Source organism: Pezoporus occidentalis, unplaced genomic scaffold (genome assembly GCF_034315485.1).
Source record: "Pezoporus occidentalis ecotype Australia unplaced genomic scaffold, CSIRO_AGI_Poc_V1 ctg98, whole genome shotgun sequence".
In the NCBI taxonomy this organism is placed as follows: domain Eukaryota; kingdom Metazoa; phylum Chordata; class Aves; order Psittaciformes; family Psittacidae; genus Pezoporus; species Pezoporus occidentalis.
This window is the reverse complement of record NW_026916347.1, coordinates 2,284,305-2,302,336: the sequence shown is the minus strand read 5'-3', so window position 1 is coordinate 2,302,336 and position 18,032 is coordinate 2,284,305. Positions and strand designations below refer to the sequence as shown.

General features: G+C 38.3%; 1 protein-coding gene across 3 annotated transcripts in view; it reads left to right on the top strand.

The window, feature by feature from the left end:
- The window catches only part of VSTM4 (V-set and transmembrane domain containing 4), a 452,074-nt gene extending 434,272 nt beyond the window's left edge, over positions 1 to 17,802 (top strand). Inside the window, exons 6-9 of one of the 3 annotated variants that reach the window (XM_062606825.1) lie at positions 165 to 198; positions 4,859 to 4,971; positions 5,740 to 5,801; positions 17,580 to 17,802. In XM_062606825.1, coding sequence (XP_062462809.1) covers positions 165 to 198; positions 4,859 to 4,971; positions 5,740 to 5,801; positions 17,580 to 17,705 — 335 coding nt within the window. In that variant the 3' untranslated portion in view covers positions 17,706 to 17,802. Of the gene's footprint in view, positions 1 to 164; positions 199 to 4,858; positions 4,972 to 5,739; positions 5,802 to 5,988; positions 6,231 to 17,579 lie in introns of those variants that run through there. The other 2 variants (XM_062606826.1, XM_062606827.1) reach the window with 2 other exon arrangements.
- Positions 17,803 to 18,032: the final 230 nt, after the last annotated feature.

The window sequence follows — 18,032 nt, the reverse complement described above, 5'->3', positions numbered from 1 at the left end:
AATGCACAATATAACTTATGGTGATGATTAGAAGCTCTCCCAGTGTAACAACTTGGCAACTCCGCAGTCTCAGCAACATAGGTCTATCTGCAGTGCCTCATGTAACTCATAAACTGTGTTGGTGTGAAGCCACATTTTCCTTCTTTTTTTCTTTCCTTTAACAGTGAAACATTACCTGGTGAAATGCCCCCAGAACAGGTAGGCGATTGCACTTCTCTTTGCTATAACCCAAGGCACCAATTTTGTTTTTGTTTTGCTATCTGTGCTGAAGAAGATGAGTGATATTTTCCAAAATGCTTACAGGAAGATCCCAGGCCCATGACTCATGAACGTGCCTGAAAGCCGACATCTGCTGTGCATGATAAGGGAGATCTATCTGGGCTATCTAGTTGTAGGTCATGCAGGTGCTTCAGTGACAAGCTTCTCCTTGAGGCTCTGAGTTGCTTTCTGGAGAAGCCTGCTTTCATCCTGTATGGTTTGACAGGCTTTCCTGATGCCTCACTAGATCGTAGTGACTTAAACCATCCATGTATATAGGACAAACCACAGTGTTACCCAGTGATTCCCACACCCAGGAAAAGAGATTGGAGTTCAAAAGCAGTTTTTCAAGGCCCACAGGCTATTCCCAGTTGAAGACTCCAAGTGATGGAAAAAATTCTACTTTTGCTTCAGTCATTAATCCCTGTCTCTTTAAATAGCACCAACATCCACAAGTTTTTGATTGTGTGGTGCTATAAAACTGATTTCCATCATATGATTTTCCTGAGATATAAATTGTGCTGGGAATGCAGTAAAGGAAAAAAAAAAGACAGAAGTATTTTACAAATAAAAAAGATTAAAGAGGGATGCTTTATAACAACTCAGAAGAACAGCTGTTGCCCAGTTTTCAGTGACATAAAACATGTGTTTTTAGCCTTGCACTTTAAACCCAGTATCACTTGGTATCACAGATACAGATAGTATCTAGAAGGATTCTATGAGATTCAATGTCAAGCACAACATACTCTACATCCTCAAATAGTGTATTTTTTAGTGCATTCTCATGGGATTATCTTTGTATTCAATCTAACTGACACTCGGATGTAAATAAAGTCACAATAAAAGAGAGTTCAGGAAAGGCCAGTACAAACTGAAACTTTCATGTTATTCATGGAAAGATCTTTGTTCTGTGACCCTGACCAGCCATTGCACCATACCAAAAATTTACAGACAGCTCAGCAGTTTTCATTTTCCCCTGGGTGTTTTTTTTTTTCCTCTTCTCTATCAGCTGCTGGGACAAAGTTGGAATTCCAAAAACAAAAAAAAGGAAGGGGAAGAGGGAGGAAATCAAAGAAAATCAGTAGAGGACACAAGGAGAAAAATGAGACCAGACTGAAAAGATGACTGAAACTATGGAGCATGGTATTCAGATAAAAGGGCTTGTGCTATAGAATCTGACTCTTTGGGAATAGATGTGTGATACTACTGCAAACACTAAACTTTAATGGCTGAATATCGGGGGAAAATGAGCCAACTTGATTTCTTCACTGTACAATGGAATACCTTGAAGCACAAGAAATGCGTAACTCTATATGGACAAAAATACAGTTTCATGCATTTAAGTGTGACAAGATATGCTAATGAAAGCCCCACTCCCACAAGTGCATGTGTAAAGTTCATTGACTTCAGGGTTGCAAATTAAACAGCTATGAAATTTTTACCAGTATCATATTTTTTCACACTTGATACCACTTATTTTATACTCTCTGCTCAAAACACAAACCATTAATTCCTTTGAACTCATCTCTCTTCACCTGTGAATTCCTTGTCTTGGAACTTGATTCACACATTTAGACCCAAACTCCAGTGTCTAAATATCCCTTAGGCCAAACTGATGAACTCATTTGTATGAGATTCCTGTCAGTCAAAATGACTATGCTGTGCAAAATTCACCCTTGATTAGAGAGGCTCAGCTCCAACTCCCTTAGTGATATTTCAAACTCAAAGCAGAATCCAGTTTCAAAATTGCATTGATAGTTTCGTGTCTAAGAAATGTCTGTACTCCCACTGCAGTAATACCTAAGCATCTTAGAATATTTTGTCTTGACATCATAATGGTGTTTTTCCTTTATTAGAATCTGAAACATAAAGGGCTAAATGACTTGCTCCAGGTCTCACAAAATGGCCTTGGTAGAAAAGAAAATTAAATGCAGATTTCCTGGGCAGGATAAAGCAAATGTTTGGGTTTTGGTTTGCTACTTGACCAAGAACAAGTTAAGAAAAAAATAAAAAAGACTTAACCTAAACCCATTTCTTTCCCACATTTTAAAAATAAATACCTAAATAAAAAGTATAGCTATTTTGGTTTTCAAACCACGTAATTCAATTTTCGGAGTGTTTTTTTTTTTTCCCTTTAAATATTGTCCTTCTTATTTTGTTCATTGTTATTAGATCATTTGGTCAGTTTTCAAACCCAGACAGCCTCAGGAGGTGTAGCTTTGAAAATAGGCATTATTTTTTTCTATTTTGTATTCTGTATTTTTTTTGGCCTGAACTCCCTAGTCCTTCGGCGGCTGCTCTTCTGGAAACAAACAGCTCAAGGTGAAAAAAGTATTCACCCAGAAATATGCCCATACAGATGTCCTGGTTCCATACTGCCAGTCCAACACTGCAGGGTCAAATTCTGGCAGACTGAACCAGAACTGAGTACCTAGTCCATCCCTGGCACCTTTCACACAGCTTCCCTCTTTGGAAAATACCAAAGCAGCTCCTAGTTCACTCAAGCGGATTTTTTGTCATCCCTCTGCAGACCTTTGACAAGAGAAAATAGCTGACTTAGATGACAACAGGAAAAGTCCAACTTCCTTGACTCTAATAAGGATAGTAAACCCAAAACTGTAGTAGTTTGACATCTCTTGGGACAGTCATGACCTCCAGAGAACATGCTGCCCCAGTGCCATGATTGTTAGACACCTTCCACAGGTTTTCCCCCCAAATTCATGTGTTTTTCTTGCTCTCAAAAATCTCATTAGATCCCACAAGAAATGCACAATGTGACACTGTTGAAATAGAAGCCAGGAGGCTGGAGGAGGAGCTGGAGATAAAAAACTAACTTTCCTTTTAGAAATAGAACAAGACAGGCTCACAAAGAGGCAGTGTTTTGGAGCCAAGGAGTCTTTTCTGAGCCTTCTTTAGTTTGAGGAGCTCAGTTCTAAGACAGCAAGTACAGTTATTGTATCTCCCAGAATTAGTTAACCCTGTATGGCCCTGGCATTTAAAAGAAAAGCGCAAGCCACAAATACATTTCTCTGTAGCTTCACTTTTTTTCAGTGGCAAAGCAGGAATAACCAATGCAATGAATTGACAGTAAGTCTTTTCATGTATTGTGCTTAAAGTAGCTGTATCAGAATAATAGTATCTTTAAGCTACACATCTGCCTTAATGACCTTGGATTATTAAAACCAAAAGCATTAAAAAAAGCACTCTTGTCCCCTTTTTGGCATTCTTTGTTCTTTGCAGTTTGCTATGTTTGGGCAAAGGGAGCCAGTCAGGACAGCTTCATTTCCTGCTGGTTTAGAACCATTTCATGTTTTGTTTTTAATATAGAAACAAATGGTTGTTGTGGGATAGGTTCACAACAGTGCAGGCAGACTTTGAAATTATTTTAATGCAACCCTCAGTTTACACAACTGGTGTGATTTGTTTATACATCATGAAAATATTTTACCTTTTAAACACTTTAAAAAATAAAGCTTGGCAGCAAACCTAGGTTTTGGACTGAGTACATGGAACAGAACTCAGGAAAGTCAGCAAACCAGAGTCTTTTTGTAATCTACACAAGTGTAAATCCAGAGTGATTTTACCAATGGCAGGGGCATTCATTTGGATGTGTGAAATGATAATGTCTGTTATTTTGTTATTCTTGTGTGGGCAATAGCTGAGACATCTTAACTTTCATTAAGGTTTTGGCCCAGTTTGAGTATTTTATTCTATTAATATAAAGAGAATGTTTCATTATGAAGAAGAACCTGGAGAGGAACAGCAACCTGGGACAAATTATTTAAGATTCAGTGAAATCAGTGTTGTCAGCGTTATAACTATGGAGACAGTGGTTGGATCCCATTATGTGGTGTAACTCACCAGCACAGAACAGAAACCTCTCCACAAGCACACTGCCTTAATTTTTCCCAGAGTCCCAGGTATGGTCATATGCATTTGAGCAACAGCTGCTTACCAAGGCACCTCCACTACTGTGGTAATCATAACTAAGTGCTATACACTCCCATCCCAGCTGCAAGTTATCTTTCATTAGCTGTTAAGAAAATACAATTTTATTTCACATTAGTTGCAAGCTAGGAGCACTGCACAGTAACCACAGCTCAGCTGACACACAGTGATAGTGACTGCAATCTGACTGTGTACCCAAACCCTAAATATTCAAAGCAGGATTTATGATCTAAGGCTTTGGAGATGTGAAGGGTAAAAATCCCATGTGAGCTTTTATAAGTCACCTAACCTGTTTGCACCTCTGGCCCTCAAGGACAGTCAGGTACAAGCTCATCCTGGGTGAAGCAAGTGGCCATACATGTTTTTAAGGAATAGGTGCTAAAAATGATTTTTGTTTATGCTTGACATTGCATTTTCTGCCCCAGGACAGATCACACTCTTGAGTTTCTCAGCTTGTATGGTTGAAAAAATGCAAGACCCAGAGCATGTCCAGCCCCTGTAAGAAGTTCTTCAGTATATCCCCAGGTCAAAATCCAAGTTGGTGGGCAGTGACTCTCACAAGTAGGAGGTGATGTGTTTGCATGAACTCACTGTAATGCCTTTCCCTGCATTGCCTTCACTTTTCCCTTACATATGGGCCTCTGCTTTGCAGCTCTGGGGAGACAGTTACCAGTGTGACAAGCATGTCCCCTCTACAGCCCAAGAAGGTGAAGAAAAAGAAAGAAAAAGAGAATCTGGAGCAGCCACCAGCCATCCCAGCAAAAGGTATGAAAACAGAGACATAGAGGTGTTTCAAATCCTGAGCACAATTATAGTGGCACAGCACTGTGGGATGTGACCTGTGCTTGCTCCCATCAGTGGGGGAAGAAATGGTCCATGCCTGCTTCTGGGACCAGGGTTTTGCCTCCCTGCAGCTTTAACTATTGAAAAGCTAGTTGCTAAGTAATCAGAAGAGGCAGAGGAACCTCTATAACAATATTCAGGCAGGATGAAATTTCATGTTGGGGGTAGACTGAGAGAAGCCAGCACACTGCACTCTTAGAATTTCAGGTCACTTGAGAAATCAAGCAAGCTGAGCAGATAATGATCAACCTCTTGGGTTGATCTCAGGGACCTCACTTTTGAAGATTTGTGATTGCCTCTGGGGTCAGTCTCACAAACACTAGGGTGTACTTTCTGAGCTATACTGCCAGTGCCAAGACACTGGGAGAGAGGAGGGAAAAGACCTGAAGGTTTGCTGTGGGTTAGATCACAAGTGGCCAGTTCTCAAGGGGTATAGTTGCTTTGGATTCTGCACACAAACAGCATGTTTTGCATGTCATATTTGTTAATCCTATGGGGTTCTTTTTTCTAATCCGTAAACTATGCTTCATTGTAAAATATTACCTGAAATACAGTTAAACTCTGGTATGAATACATGTATTTGCTCCTAATCTGCTATTAATCTGTATTTTATAAACTGCTAATGTATATACTAAAAATGTCAGTGAATGATGATGATATAAAATGTTCCCTTAATATTTATTTTTATAGCTCCAATAGCCAATAATTTTCCTAAGCCCAAGCTCTTGAAACCTCAAAGAAAATTGATCCTGGTAAGTAATTTTCTATGATATTAGTTTCTCCATATTCTTCTCTCTCAATACAGTGGTTGTATTGTTGCCAGAACTTTAGGTTCAGAAATTCTAAATTGGCTTTAACAATAGTACAAGTATTTTTTTTTAAGTAATACTTTTAAAAGTAATTAATGATCTTGGCTTTTTTTTTTTTTCCCACACTGAGCATTAGGTTACACTGGATGATGTTTTCCACCTTTCTAGCAGTCATCATGTCTACAAATGTATCCTGTTCTTAAATAAAACCTGCTAGTGATTCTCACATTCCATTGGCAGCTGATGCTTTGGAAAAAATACCAGTTACTGACAGTATTATAACTGTACTGGTCATACTGCTTTTGAGACTTTTCAAGTCAGAAATGGGGAGCCTGATTCTACCCTATTGTGGTGTAAGTCAGGAATAACTGAATTGGAGGTGTAAGATGTATGTATATAGCTCATACTAAGGAAAAAAGACTCACATGATAATTTCTGTTTGAACCCGTACAGATATATGCCAGACAAAACAAATAGATGGAGTGGTGCTTCTCTGCTATAATGACAAAACAATACCTGAACAAGATATCCAGGGGTCATAGAGTTTTAGACAATTAACTTCAGCTGCCTTTATAAAGAGGGTAGTCAGACTTTCTATATAGTCATGAGAAAGAGAGGTGAGTGAGAGTAGGAGCCTAGTGCTTCTACTAATTCAGACTAGACGCTCTGAATTGCCTGCTGGGAATCCTTTCTTCTCTGGCAATACAGAAAGCCCAGAGTGAGCAACTCCCTAACTTAGATGAAGTTAAAATTTATGTGCCTAAATTTAAGCCATGTGAATAACCCAAAAGCCCCTATGATGACTTTGACTTTCAAGTGGGGCCTACACTTCAGAACTTTCCCACTGATTTTCAGTTAATACCTCTGCCCTTTAAAGCATGGTCAGAGTACAGCCCAGGATACCTGGTGACTTCAGAACAGCTCAGGTAAAAACTTAGGCAATATTGCTGCTTGGGTATGAAGTTCACATCTCCTCGTCCTGCAGGGATTGCTCCTTGCCCAGGCACTGCTTAATAAGGTCAGGTTTCAGTAGTGGAAGAGGTAGAGCTCACTAAGTCTATGATAAAACCATGTAGGTAATTGTGTTAGGCCAAAGATACGTTAAGATACGTTAATACTACAAAGACACAAATGGGAGCACTTGGCATCAGGGAATGACAGCCACCCTTTGCTATGCACACACTACATTAATCACTGTGCCAAGGCACACAGGTACATCAGAAACCAGTCATCAGCCCTCCTAGGAAAAGCCCTCATCAGCTAAAGCACTCAGACTCTTCCTGCAGGTCAATAAAGCACATCAACACATGCTGAACTTGAGGTAAATCTGTTTCCAGATGCTTTTTCTTTCTGGAATAAATCCAAGGATAACAAATAGCTGTTGTCTCTTCCCTTCTTCCTATGCAACTCCAGTCAAGGTTCAACCTCTTTAGAGGTGAGCAGGAATAAGCCTTTTCAAACAATGAAATCAGCTTTGTTTTCACTAGCGTGACTGAGGACCCACACACTGCCAGTCAGCAGACTCAGTTTAATGTCTTGCAGTTGGACTCGAGTCTGGAAGCTGTTTCCATATGTTGCTCTTTTTCCTTTCATATTCACCCCACTGCAGCCTGCAGAAAACCCACGATCTATGGACGTTAGTTTTAAATCAAAAAGTAATCAAAGAAAAATTATCCAAAATATTTTCAAGACCTGAACTCACCCACCAATAAAATGCAATAAAGGGTAAAGTAAACTAAAACCAAGTCAGTCTATCAGGCTGCATTCAGCAGCTGAGCAGGACACTCCCCAGAGCTGTTTTCCATTTCTGTTTCTCTTGCCTCCCTTTACAATGTGGTTAAACCTCCATGGCTTAGTATTATCAGTATAAAAAAAAAAAAGTTTTTTCTGCTTTAAAATGATTTTTCGGTGAGAAAATTAAACAAATTAAAGCAAAAGAAGTTTCAACAAAGATACAAAATGGTAATAAATTCATCTAAATGAAACATTATATTGATTTGCAACAAACTTGACTCCTAATTTTTTTTAGTTTTCAAAAAATTCTCAGATTTCAAATTCTTAGTCTGCTTTGGGGAGAAAAAAACCCAAACAAAACCCAACCATCATCCTGCCAAATCTCTGCAGGATTAAGGGTTTTTTTTTCTTCTAGAGCTATTGCACAGCTGGTGTCCACACTAGGTCTTTTTCTCACTGATGGCACATGATAACGGTCACTACAAAGACAGATTCAGATTGCTGTATTTCTGGATGACTTCTGCAACTTCCTTGTGCAACCCAAGGAAGGTACAGGGCACAAGAAGAATATTTTAGAAAACCTAAGCGAACAAGCAAGAGTATAAGGGAACATTACAAAATAATTCTAGTGTTTTGGGAAATTTTTTGTAATAACCTAAATACCAGCAAAATTATTTCCAGAGGACATGTGCTTCTGGTTTCTTGAAAGATGTTTATAATAAGCTAGAGAATTTCTTTTGTTGTTAACGTGCTGGAGTGGGTTGCAGTATAATTTTACAAGAATACAATAACCTGGATAAAATATGGACATAATCTCAATGAAAATTAAAAAAAGAGAGAGAAAGCCTAATATTGTGTTCAATTACACAGCCTTGAGTAAAGTCTTTTTAAAACTCTGCTTAAGTCATATTGCTTTTGCTTTAGCCAGAATAACAATTCTATGCTCCCCTTGTTGCAAAAATATTCCCCATCAGTGTCATTCTCTATTAGCATCAATGAAAAATGTGTACAGATCAAAAGAAATAGAGAAGCTGAAATGCAAAAAGGGATGTTTTTTTTATAGCATGCAAGAAGCACAGAGAGTCATTAGGAAGAAGAAAATTCTAGGGGCCCACAATTTCTGCTCTCCAAGGGCTGTTCTGCTATAGCCTTAGCCCTTTGAGTTGGCAGAGATGAATCTTAAACTTCCTCAAACAAATTTTCCAGTAAGCCTTTCATCGCCTCCTAGAGATTAGTTGACATAGCCCGAGAGCGTCAGTCGCAGAACATCATCTAAATGAAAAGGTTTCAGTGTCTTTTCTTGAAGGTTTGCGCCACCAAGTTTAGGATCTCCTGTGTGATTCACAAGAGCAAATGGAAGGGACAAGACTTCAGGTTAGACAAAATCCTGCAATATTTAGGTGCGCAAAATTTTTGTTGACTTCATCATCTGCACACTAAATTTGAAGGGGAGGAATACGTGCACTGATAAGACAGGCTATAGCGAATCTTTCCAATTTGGTTGCTGACTTATATGGCCTCTGTTAAATTATATAACCATCCCACTCTGAAATCAGGGAAACATATCCTGCGTTACAAATGATCTTAGTTCTTCAAACATGTTGTACATGCACACAGTATGTAAGAGTTGGCTTCTGCTGTCCCTACACTGAGTAACCTCTTTACTGGAGTGTATCTGGCTTCTTTTGTTCCCCACCACAGAATACGTATTGGTCCTGTGTGACTTGTGAAGCAGAGTACTCTCGGTGAGGGCAGCTCAGCTAATTAAGGGAAACGCTCTTTTACCTTCAGCTCATACGGCATAGACAGGGCTGTTTATCTCAGAATTGATTTGATTGCCAGTGGCCCAGCACCATGTGATGACTGAGATTTTCTTTTGATGATGATAATGATGTAAAAGCTACTTGAGAGACAGGAAGGACTTATGGTTACCTAAGATGGAGGGAAATTTCTGAAAGTAATTTTGTTTACTTTGGGTGAAAGCATGATCGTTGGCACCCATTCTACCTGCCTGCCTTTTCAGGCACCACCTCTATATTTTATGCTGAGATTTGCAAAGCCAGCTCAGAGATCTGGATTCCCAGGTGTTTATAGATCTAACAAGCGGGGAGCTCAGGTTCCCTTTTGCAGTTTTGAAAATTCCATCTTTATTTGCTTTATAGACCAAGTGCTGACAGTGTACTGAGTGCCAGTGACTGCAGGACAGGATAGTCCCTGTACTGAAAGTGCTTACTCTGTAATATGTCTGAAAGTCTGAAATTTGCAAGTATTTGTTCAAAGGACATCTTCCCTGCTACTGCTGTGTCCTCAAAGCAGAAGGGTGCTGAGCAGTAACTTGACATAGCTTTCACCTGTGGAACTAAAAGACAGCTGTGATTTGGTCTTACCATCTGCATGTACTCAGCAAAATCAATCTTTCAGCACTACACATTTGGCTCAGTGCTCCACATTGGTGTATACTCCTCAATCAAGCAATGAAGGCAGGTGCCCTTTAAGCTGCCCAGAAGCTTAAATTTCCTTTACCTGAAAAACTTATGTTTCAGGAGTGCATTCCCCATTGTACAACAAAACAGCCAGATCCGCTGTACATCAGAACCAGTGACCATGCTGTCCTTTTTGGAAAGGGGTTTAGGTGAGTGAGTGATTACCATGTCAGAGCTGTGAAATGTAAAGAGCTGCTTTGGGTTTTGATTGCTGGCAAATTTGTGCCTTCTAAGCTGTGCTTCAGCCTGTTGTCCCACAGCTTCAGCCTCACAACAAATTTACCCTTTGCAAGATTGCTCCTGATGGACAAATTGACCTTTTTCCCTGTTTTCATTTTCATATTACAATTAAGCACTGCATCACTGAAAGCAGTCTCATACCATATGCATAAAGCTAGCTGCAAAAAATGGACTAATAATTTTTTTGCACAACTAGTAGTATTCCTCATTAGTCTTAACCTGTAGGTATCATTGGCCCTTTCCTAGACAAAGAAAAAGGAGCTTACATACAACTGTTCAGTAATTTGTGGATTCTGGATCTGGAAACAATCAGGTCTTATTTTCTCCTGGATTATTTTAAATTAAAAGCTGTGCCACCCTCTGTTAGAGGAGTTGTTTCCTCCACAATATGTAACAATGGGTGATGATTTAAGCTCCCAATTTCTTAAGGCTTTATTGATCTCTGCAGATGTCAAGTAACATTGTATATATGATACACAAAGGAGTGAACATTTTTTTCCTTGACTCCCTGTGAGTCTTGAATATTCCATCCAGTCCACATAATTTCTCTCTCCCAAAACAAATATTCCTTTTCTTTTTTTCTCTTTTGCAGTTTCTCCTTAGGATCTAAGTTGTACATAGGAACATGAATATTATTCACACATTCATGTTGACACTCAGAACAAAACATATTCAAAACTATTGAGATATGGCTGCTTTCCCATTCAGATCACAGGTTGCTATCTTTACCCTCAAGAAGGAAGAGTTTGTATAAATACATAAAATCTCTTGCTGGAATTGTGTTGAGACTTGTGCATTTACAAAATCACACAGCAGATGATTTTTGTGTGATGACACATTTGGAGTAATAAAAGTATCACCAGAAAATGTTAATTACTTCCTTGGGCCTTTGTGAAGGATAAGAAGAAACCAGCCTGATTTCCAGCAATGTTGGTTTAGAATCTGGGAATAACCGTGACTGTAAAAGAAATAAAGTGTTAGCAAAGATGTTCCCTAAAAGCTGTTAAAACAGGCTGGACAAAATTCTGTCAGTTATATTTAATTCTATAAATGAAAAAAAGATGGACAGGCTCACCCCTTAGAGTTGACACCTGTCCTACATTTGTGGGGTTCTATTTCTTTAAAATAAAATCATTCAACGCGACTTAGTAAATCTTTTTTGTCCCTGACTTTGTTATAATAACTTGTGTGGATTCATAAGCAAAATTCAGATGCAATGATGAAGGAGACTTCACAAATTGTTGTAGATATTGTTCCCAGGGAATCTGAGAAGTACTTTTCTCTAAAAGGAGTGAAAAAATAGGTAACTTAATGGAAAGAACCCATCATTTTTAACTGATAGTGCCACTAAAAGTCATACTTCCTACTTTCCATATTTTCCAATGTCACATTCCTCAGCTTTAGCACTGGGAAGACGACGTCTCCCTTGATATTTCATCACTCTTACTGGCCAGCAGTTGCATTTCTAAGGGGTAACTCATCTTGCAGATCTAGCTTCAGATTTTCATGAAGGTCTGCAGAAGTAATTTTTGAATCTTCTCTGTTCCAGTGGAATCTCTGGCTCTCTGCCTGCAGTCAGGACATTGACACTGGTAAACACCCAAGGCTCTAAAAAGAAAGAAACACCTCTCTGAATCCTGAGTTAAGTTACTACTTCAATGAGGGAGCCATTCCACTAAAATTCATGGGGTTTGAGCATCAAGTGTGTCTATGTCCCTGAGGAGCACTACTGATTTCAGCACAACTGAAATTACACATTCTAGAGAGAGTGACTTTCCAGTGTATATTAAAAACCAGGACTGTCAAAGGCTAGTTCTTTTCTCTCTGAAGCTACATTAAGTGTTCCCACTATTAACTTTGCAAAATCCTGCCTAATCTGACTGCTAGCATGTGTGGTCTTCCCCTGTCCTGGCGGCCTAGACAAAGGAGTTGCAGCCTGTCGACCAAACACACTGGATCTTCACTTCAGCACACTCTTGCCCTCACAAATGTAATCAACCCTCTGGTGATGGCCAGTCTAGCAGCCAAAGGCCATCCCCTCCCATAGCCTCAAAAATAATGCTTACAAAAAGGAGATATGCAGAGGAGAAGACGGCCTGGCCCTTTCCCTTAGGCTGCATGCAGTGTGCAGTTTCCTTCCATCTGGGCCTGCATGCAGAGCAGCAAGAGTCTGTCCTTATGGCCAAAGCCCATCCAGTTGGCCTGGAGAGTCCTGCCCAGACACTTCCTGGTTAAGTGTGCTCAGCAGTGAAACAGGATGCTCCTAAGCTGTGTCATCTGGACAATATCTTCATTTTTCCTGTGGAGCTCTTCACAAGAGTGACTACAAAACAGGATGTTTCTTAAATACAAAAGAGAAAAGGCCAAAGGCAAAGTTTGGTTTTTGCAAGAGAAAGGGAGAGAAAAAATAGTAGTTTCAGCATGTGCTTGCTAAGAAAGTGTTATTTCATGGCACCGGGGAAGGACTGCTTTGTGCTGTGGAGTAACCTGGAAAAAAGTGCAGTTCTTAGAGACTGGATCACATGAACCTCACCACCACCTCCTGATGCTATACTTTCCCATTTGCATTTCCTACAGCACCCCTGTGGCACCACAGTGTGCACCCAACAGCACAGCACAGCCAGTCCACAGGTGGCGGTTGGCCATGTACTGGCAATCAAACAAGCAAACTTATGTATAATTGGCAAGGTTTTATCCTTGCTGACCTAATCCATTCACCCATGACAAACAGCATGCCAGTGACGGTGGGGTTTCATTTTCATGCATTGCTGCAGGAAATTGGAGTTACTAAAAATAATATGAAGCTCTGACTGGAACTTGGGATATATGCTTGTTAAATTCAGAAAATCCAGAGCTGAAAATTATATACACAGAAAACATAGTTTTCTTGCCGTGGTCTCATGTTAAAGTCATTCTGCTTCATATCCCAGAAACTCCATCACACGCGGTCATACAGACACAGAATTCCAAAGCAAATGTTTGCAGCAGTAGTCACTAAAATCTTTAAGATTGAAGTGAACTTGAAAGTGAGCCCTTTTCTGCTTCTTTTTGGTAGTAAACAAGAATCAGGGGAATTACTATTTTTTAAATTAGAAATTTCAAATTTCACGTTCATTTTGTCATGTTTATTATAACTGGTGTCGTCATGGAAGAACAATATTGCAGAAATCTGTAAGTGCAAGTTGGCACTAGCATAAGTCATTTTTCCAGAACAATTAAATTTATGAGCTTATTATTTGCTTGTTTTCTTCATAAATAATTGCAAGTTTGGATTAAAATGTTATTAGTGAACACTTCAAGAACTTTCAGTCCGACAGTACTTAAAGTAGGCATCCTTGAGACTGCTAAGAAACAAACCAGCTAGGCCTAGGAAGAGCAAAATTGACATTCCTGATAATTATGACATAAAAATCTGAGTAATTTTCATTAAAAACCCAACCCTTATGGGTAATTCCTAACACATTTGTATATTGGACAAACCCAATAAAAACAAAACTATGTATATGCATACTTTAGTTTCTTTTAAGTATTTGCATGATAGACTTTGCAGATTGTTTATTAAGAAAAAGGTTCCTAAAAGTGAGCTGTATCAAACTGTTTCCCATGGGAAGCCCTGTGGCTGGAATGAACTAAAATTAAACTGGAAGAAATTTGAAGGAGGAATCATTTTGTATTTGCCAGAAGTTACACTGGAAAATGACGAGTCTTTCTATTTCTGCTAAGTGTGTGATCCCAAGATGAGAAAACAGACATACAAGATAAAGACTGTATCTAGAAATGTCACATTGGAACAGAACCCTATTTGAAGAAATCATTGCAATGTTATTTAAAAACAGTAATGCAATTTTTCAGAAAAGGATGTTGTAGCCATAGAAACCCCATTGACCCCCTAAGTGAAGAGCCAGGATGGAAAGAGAGAGGTGAATGGCCAGCTAGTCATTATCTCTTCCTCTTCTGCCCTAATATCAGTCCCACCTATAACATCAGTAATTAAAGTCACGCTATAGTTCCAAAAAGGAGGTGGTGGCAGGGTTCCAGATTCACATTGCCAAAACATTATCCAATCCAAAAGAGAGATGAAACTTTTCTTTCTGTGCCTGTTAAAAAAAAAAATAAAAAAATTGGGTTTGGACAAACAAACCAGCACAATTAAATTAAACATGTGGTTGATAAATGAAGTACAGAAGAGTATACAGAATAAAACCCTGGCTACCATAGGTATTTTAAAGTAGAATTGGCTTCCATGCACTGTTATTACACATCCTTTGCTGAAAACTGTATACCTTTCACAATTTTGAACCTCCTGTGTGTTTCCTCATATTTTCAATCAAATTATTACATACAAGAAATATGCATAAGGGAAATTATTCTACACATTTTATGGTTTGCTGTTGCTTGTAGCAGTAATTGAAGTACCTTTTCCACTTATGAAAGTACTAATTTTATTTGGTTTTATTGCTTTTCTAGATGCAATTATTTATTTAGTGTGTTTTGGCTTTATTAAATTATGTTTACTATAGGAACATCATAAAAATGTATGAAAGCAACACATCAGCCACTACTGCCCAATGACTTGTTTTGGGGAATCTAGTGTTATTTTTCATATCCAAACATAATAGAATAAAGTAAGAATAAAGAGATAATCTACACTGGAAAACAATGCAATTTTGAGATAATATAATAAAACACCTGGACAATATGATTTCATAAATCTTAGTTCTAAAATTTACATGAGCCGGGTGTTGGGGTGGCTATTTTAGGACATGCAGCATTTTCTAAATGGAAACACAATATGAAACACAATTAAACAGCAAAGGCGAAAGCATATAGAGATTCAGCTTGCCCTGAGCTACTGATTTCTACAGAACAATGAAAATATTTCTACTTCAAAAGATGCACTGGGTCAGTCTTAGGAAGTGTAGAGTTTTACTCTGGCAGTGACCAACAACTTGTTTGTAAAGTTTTATCATCAGATTCATCTTTAGGAGGCTTTTCACATTCAGTATATAATTCTGCATTGAGGGTCTGAGATTACAGTCACTGAGGTTGGCAGAAAAACTCCTGTTAACTTCAAATAGAGACTAGATGTGCTATCCTACACCGTGAATAAAATCTTCAGTATTTGCTGGTGTTACTGTGATGCCCAGCCTCAACTCCTGTATTTAGCATCTAAACTAGCTATTGAGTGGATGGGCACATACAGTTTTGAAATCCCAAGAGGAATCTTCAATATATCACAAACAGCAAAAGCAAAACCAACTTAAATGCCTAGAAACTGAGCCTAATGCTCTTAGGCTAGAAAGGAGAATACAAAAATTAATTATCACAGCAGTTGACCATAGGGTTTTTTTTACCTCTTTAAGCCAAAGCCAGGATAGGACAAATGTCTTTCTAAATATTGTGGCTAGGCTCAGTCCCAGTACATGAATAAAGAAATGTCTGATTTTATTTCTGTTACATACAAGATCAGGCTGAGATCCACAGGAACTTCTTTTATATCATTAAACAAGAGAATTCAATTAAAGCAGGAAATTTTCTGTGTGGTCAACAGTGCAGCATTTGATAGTGAATGAGGACCAGAAGCTGAGATCAAATAGGAGTACCCATGCAAGAGGGGGAAGGAGTGTGGGAGTGAAGAACATGTGAATAATAAAACACAAAGATAACAGTCCTGCAAAAAGTTAGCCCTGCAAAAGGCCTTTACTCACACGCACAGATCAACTGCCTTCAATGACACCACTTGCAGCAGCAGCTGCAGAAAGTATTTCAGGATCATATCTGCAGAGAAGAAATAAAATTAAATTAATGCTGGAAAAGTGTAAACTGATCCACCCAGGGGAAACAATCTGAAATGCATAGTGTGAGCAACTGTTAAGGCTAAATGAGAGTATTCCAGAGCAGTGCAAAAGACAGGAAGCAGGGGAACACAGGGACTGATTTCAGAGGATATTACATGTTTATCTTTTTAGCCAGAAGACAATATAGTAAGTATTCAAACACATTTCAAGGAAACAGAAATCATTTATGTTAAACCAGAAAGAAATAAATAGCAGTATATAAAACATAAAGGAAACTCTTGGAAAATACTGACAATTTCTTCATTATAAGATTTAAGTACTGTATGGAAAATCCTTGCTTTATGAACTTTGACTCAGACTTTAGTTTACAACTCTTCTTTTCAGAGATTAAACCTTTTTTATAAGGTACAGTCTTGTTTCTTGCTTTGTTTCAATTGTCCTTTTTAGGCTTAAACTTGAGGACCAGTTATATTCAGATAGAACACAGTACCCAAGAAGATAAAAGAACAAATTTTCCAGTTCTCCTTAGCACTTCCATCCTTTGGGAAGCAGAGACTTTAATCTTCTACCAAACTGAAATCCATTCAAAGTACTAGGGCTAGACATACAATTCTACAGGAACTCTTTTGCTTGTTACTACATTTTCTGAGGTGAATTTGATATGAACAACCCACTCCCAACTGATGAACCAGCATACACAAAGGAACACAAGACTTTCCTCCCCTATGCCCCCATTCTGAGTCTGGATGTAGGCCAGTCCCCAACAGCAGTAGGCAGCTCTTCTGTCACCCGTGTGAAATTTGTTCAGTAAATTTTCTTGGTAACATCTCTCTTAGCTGACTTTTATAGCTTTAAGTCTAAAACTCAATGCTGTAACGAATTAGACAGCTTTGGCGATATGGCCTTTTTTTGAAACTCTGAACTCATCTATACCGGGCAAAAGCGGTGAAATCCCATTAGAATGACAGTAACTCAATTTATTAATTTTTACTGCCTTCTACATATTTTTAACATCTTTTCTGGTTCTGTTAAGAAACAATGAGAGGCACTGAGAATGTCTGTGATTAGAGATGTAATTGGTCCAAAGTTTACAGACTGGAAGCAAATTCGGCATATATATACTTCAAATTGCAAAATCTGCAATAGCTAAAATTAAATTGGAAAATTTGGGATTAAAAGCTGAACATTTTGCTAATTTTGCAAATTTGCAATATTTGAATTATTAAATTTAGTGTTTTAGAAGCAAGGATAAATTGAAAATGAACGTGAAAATCTTACTATTTCATGTTTCTGATTTTTAATATTATTTTTATTTCATCTTCTATGAACTAACTCCAGTGCAGACTGAACTGATTAACAGCATAGTAGAATTATCATGTGTGAGAGAAGAAATATAACCTATTCTGTAGAATATTTACATTCAGTGGTAAGAACATTATAACTAATTTGTTGGTTCTGTTTCCTAGCCAAAAATTGCAGAGGAGAATTTAACATATGCTGAACTTGAACTTATGAAGCCGATTCAAGAAGCCAAAGGCACTCCCAGTATGACAGTCTACGCACAGATACTCTTTGAGGACAACAAGCTGTAATAGTTCGTGCCTGTATAAATGTCCTTTGTCTGTGTTCTATTTAATTTTTGCTGTGCTGTTTATTTATAAAAATCATACAAATATCCTTATTTTTTTATTTCCATTTGTGCATTTCTATTTTTCTATGAGACTTTTAAAGAAAATGTAATTGAAAGTAATCATAGAAAAAGCAGCCTGTCTACAAGTGACATTCCAGAGACATCCTTTGTAGAATTTGCCCCGTTTTAAATGGACTGAAGTTCCACCTGGGGCATTTTCAATATTAAATATCATTCCCTCTTTGATGTTAATGTGACGGATCCAACTGCAAACATCAACATCTTAGCA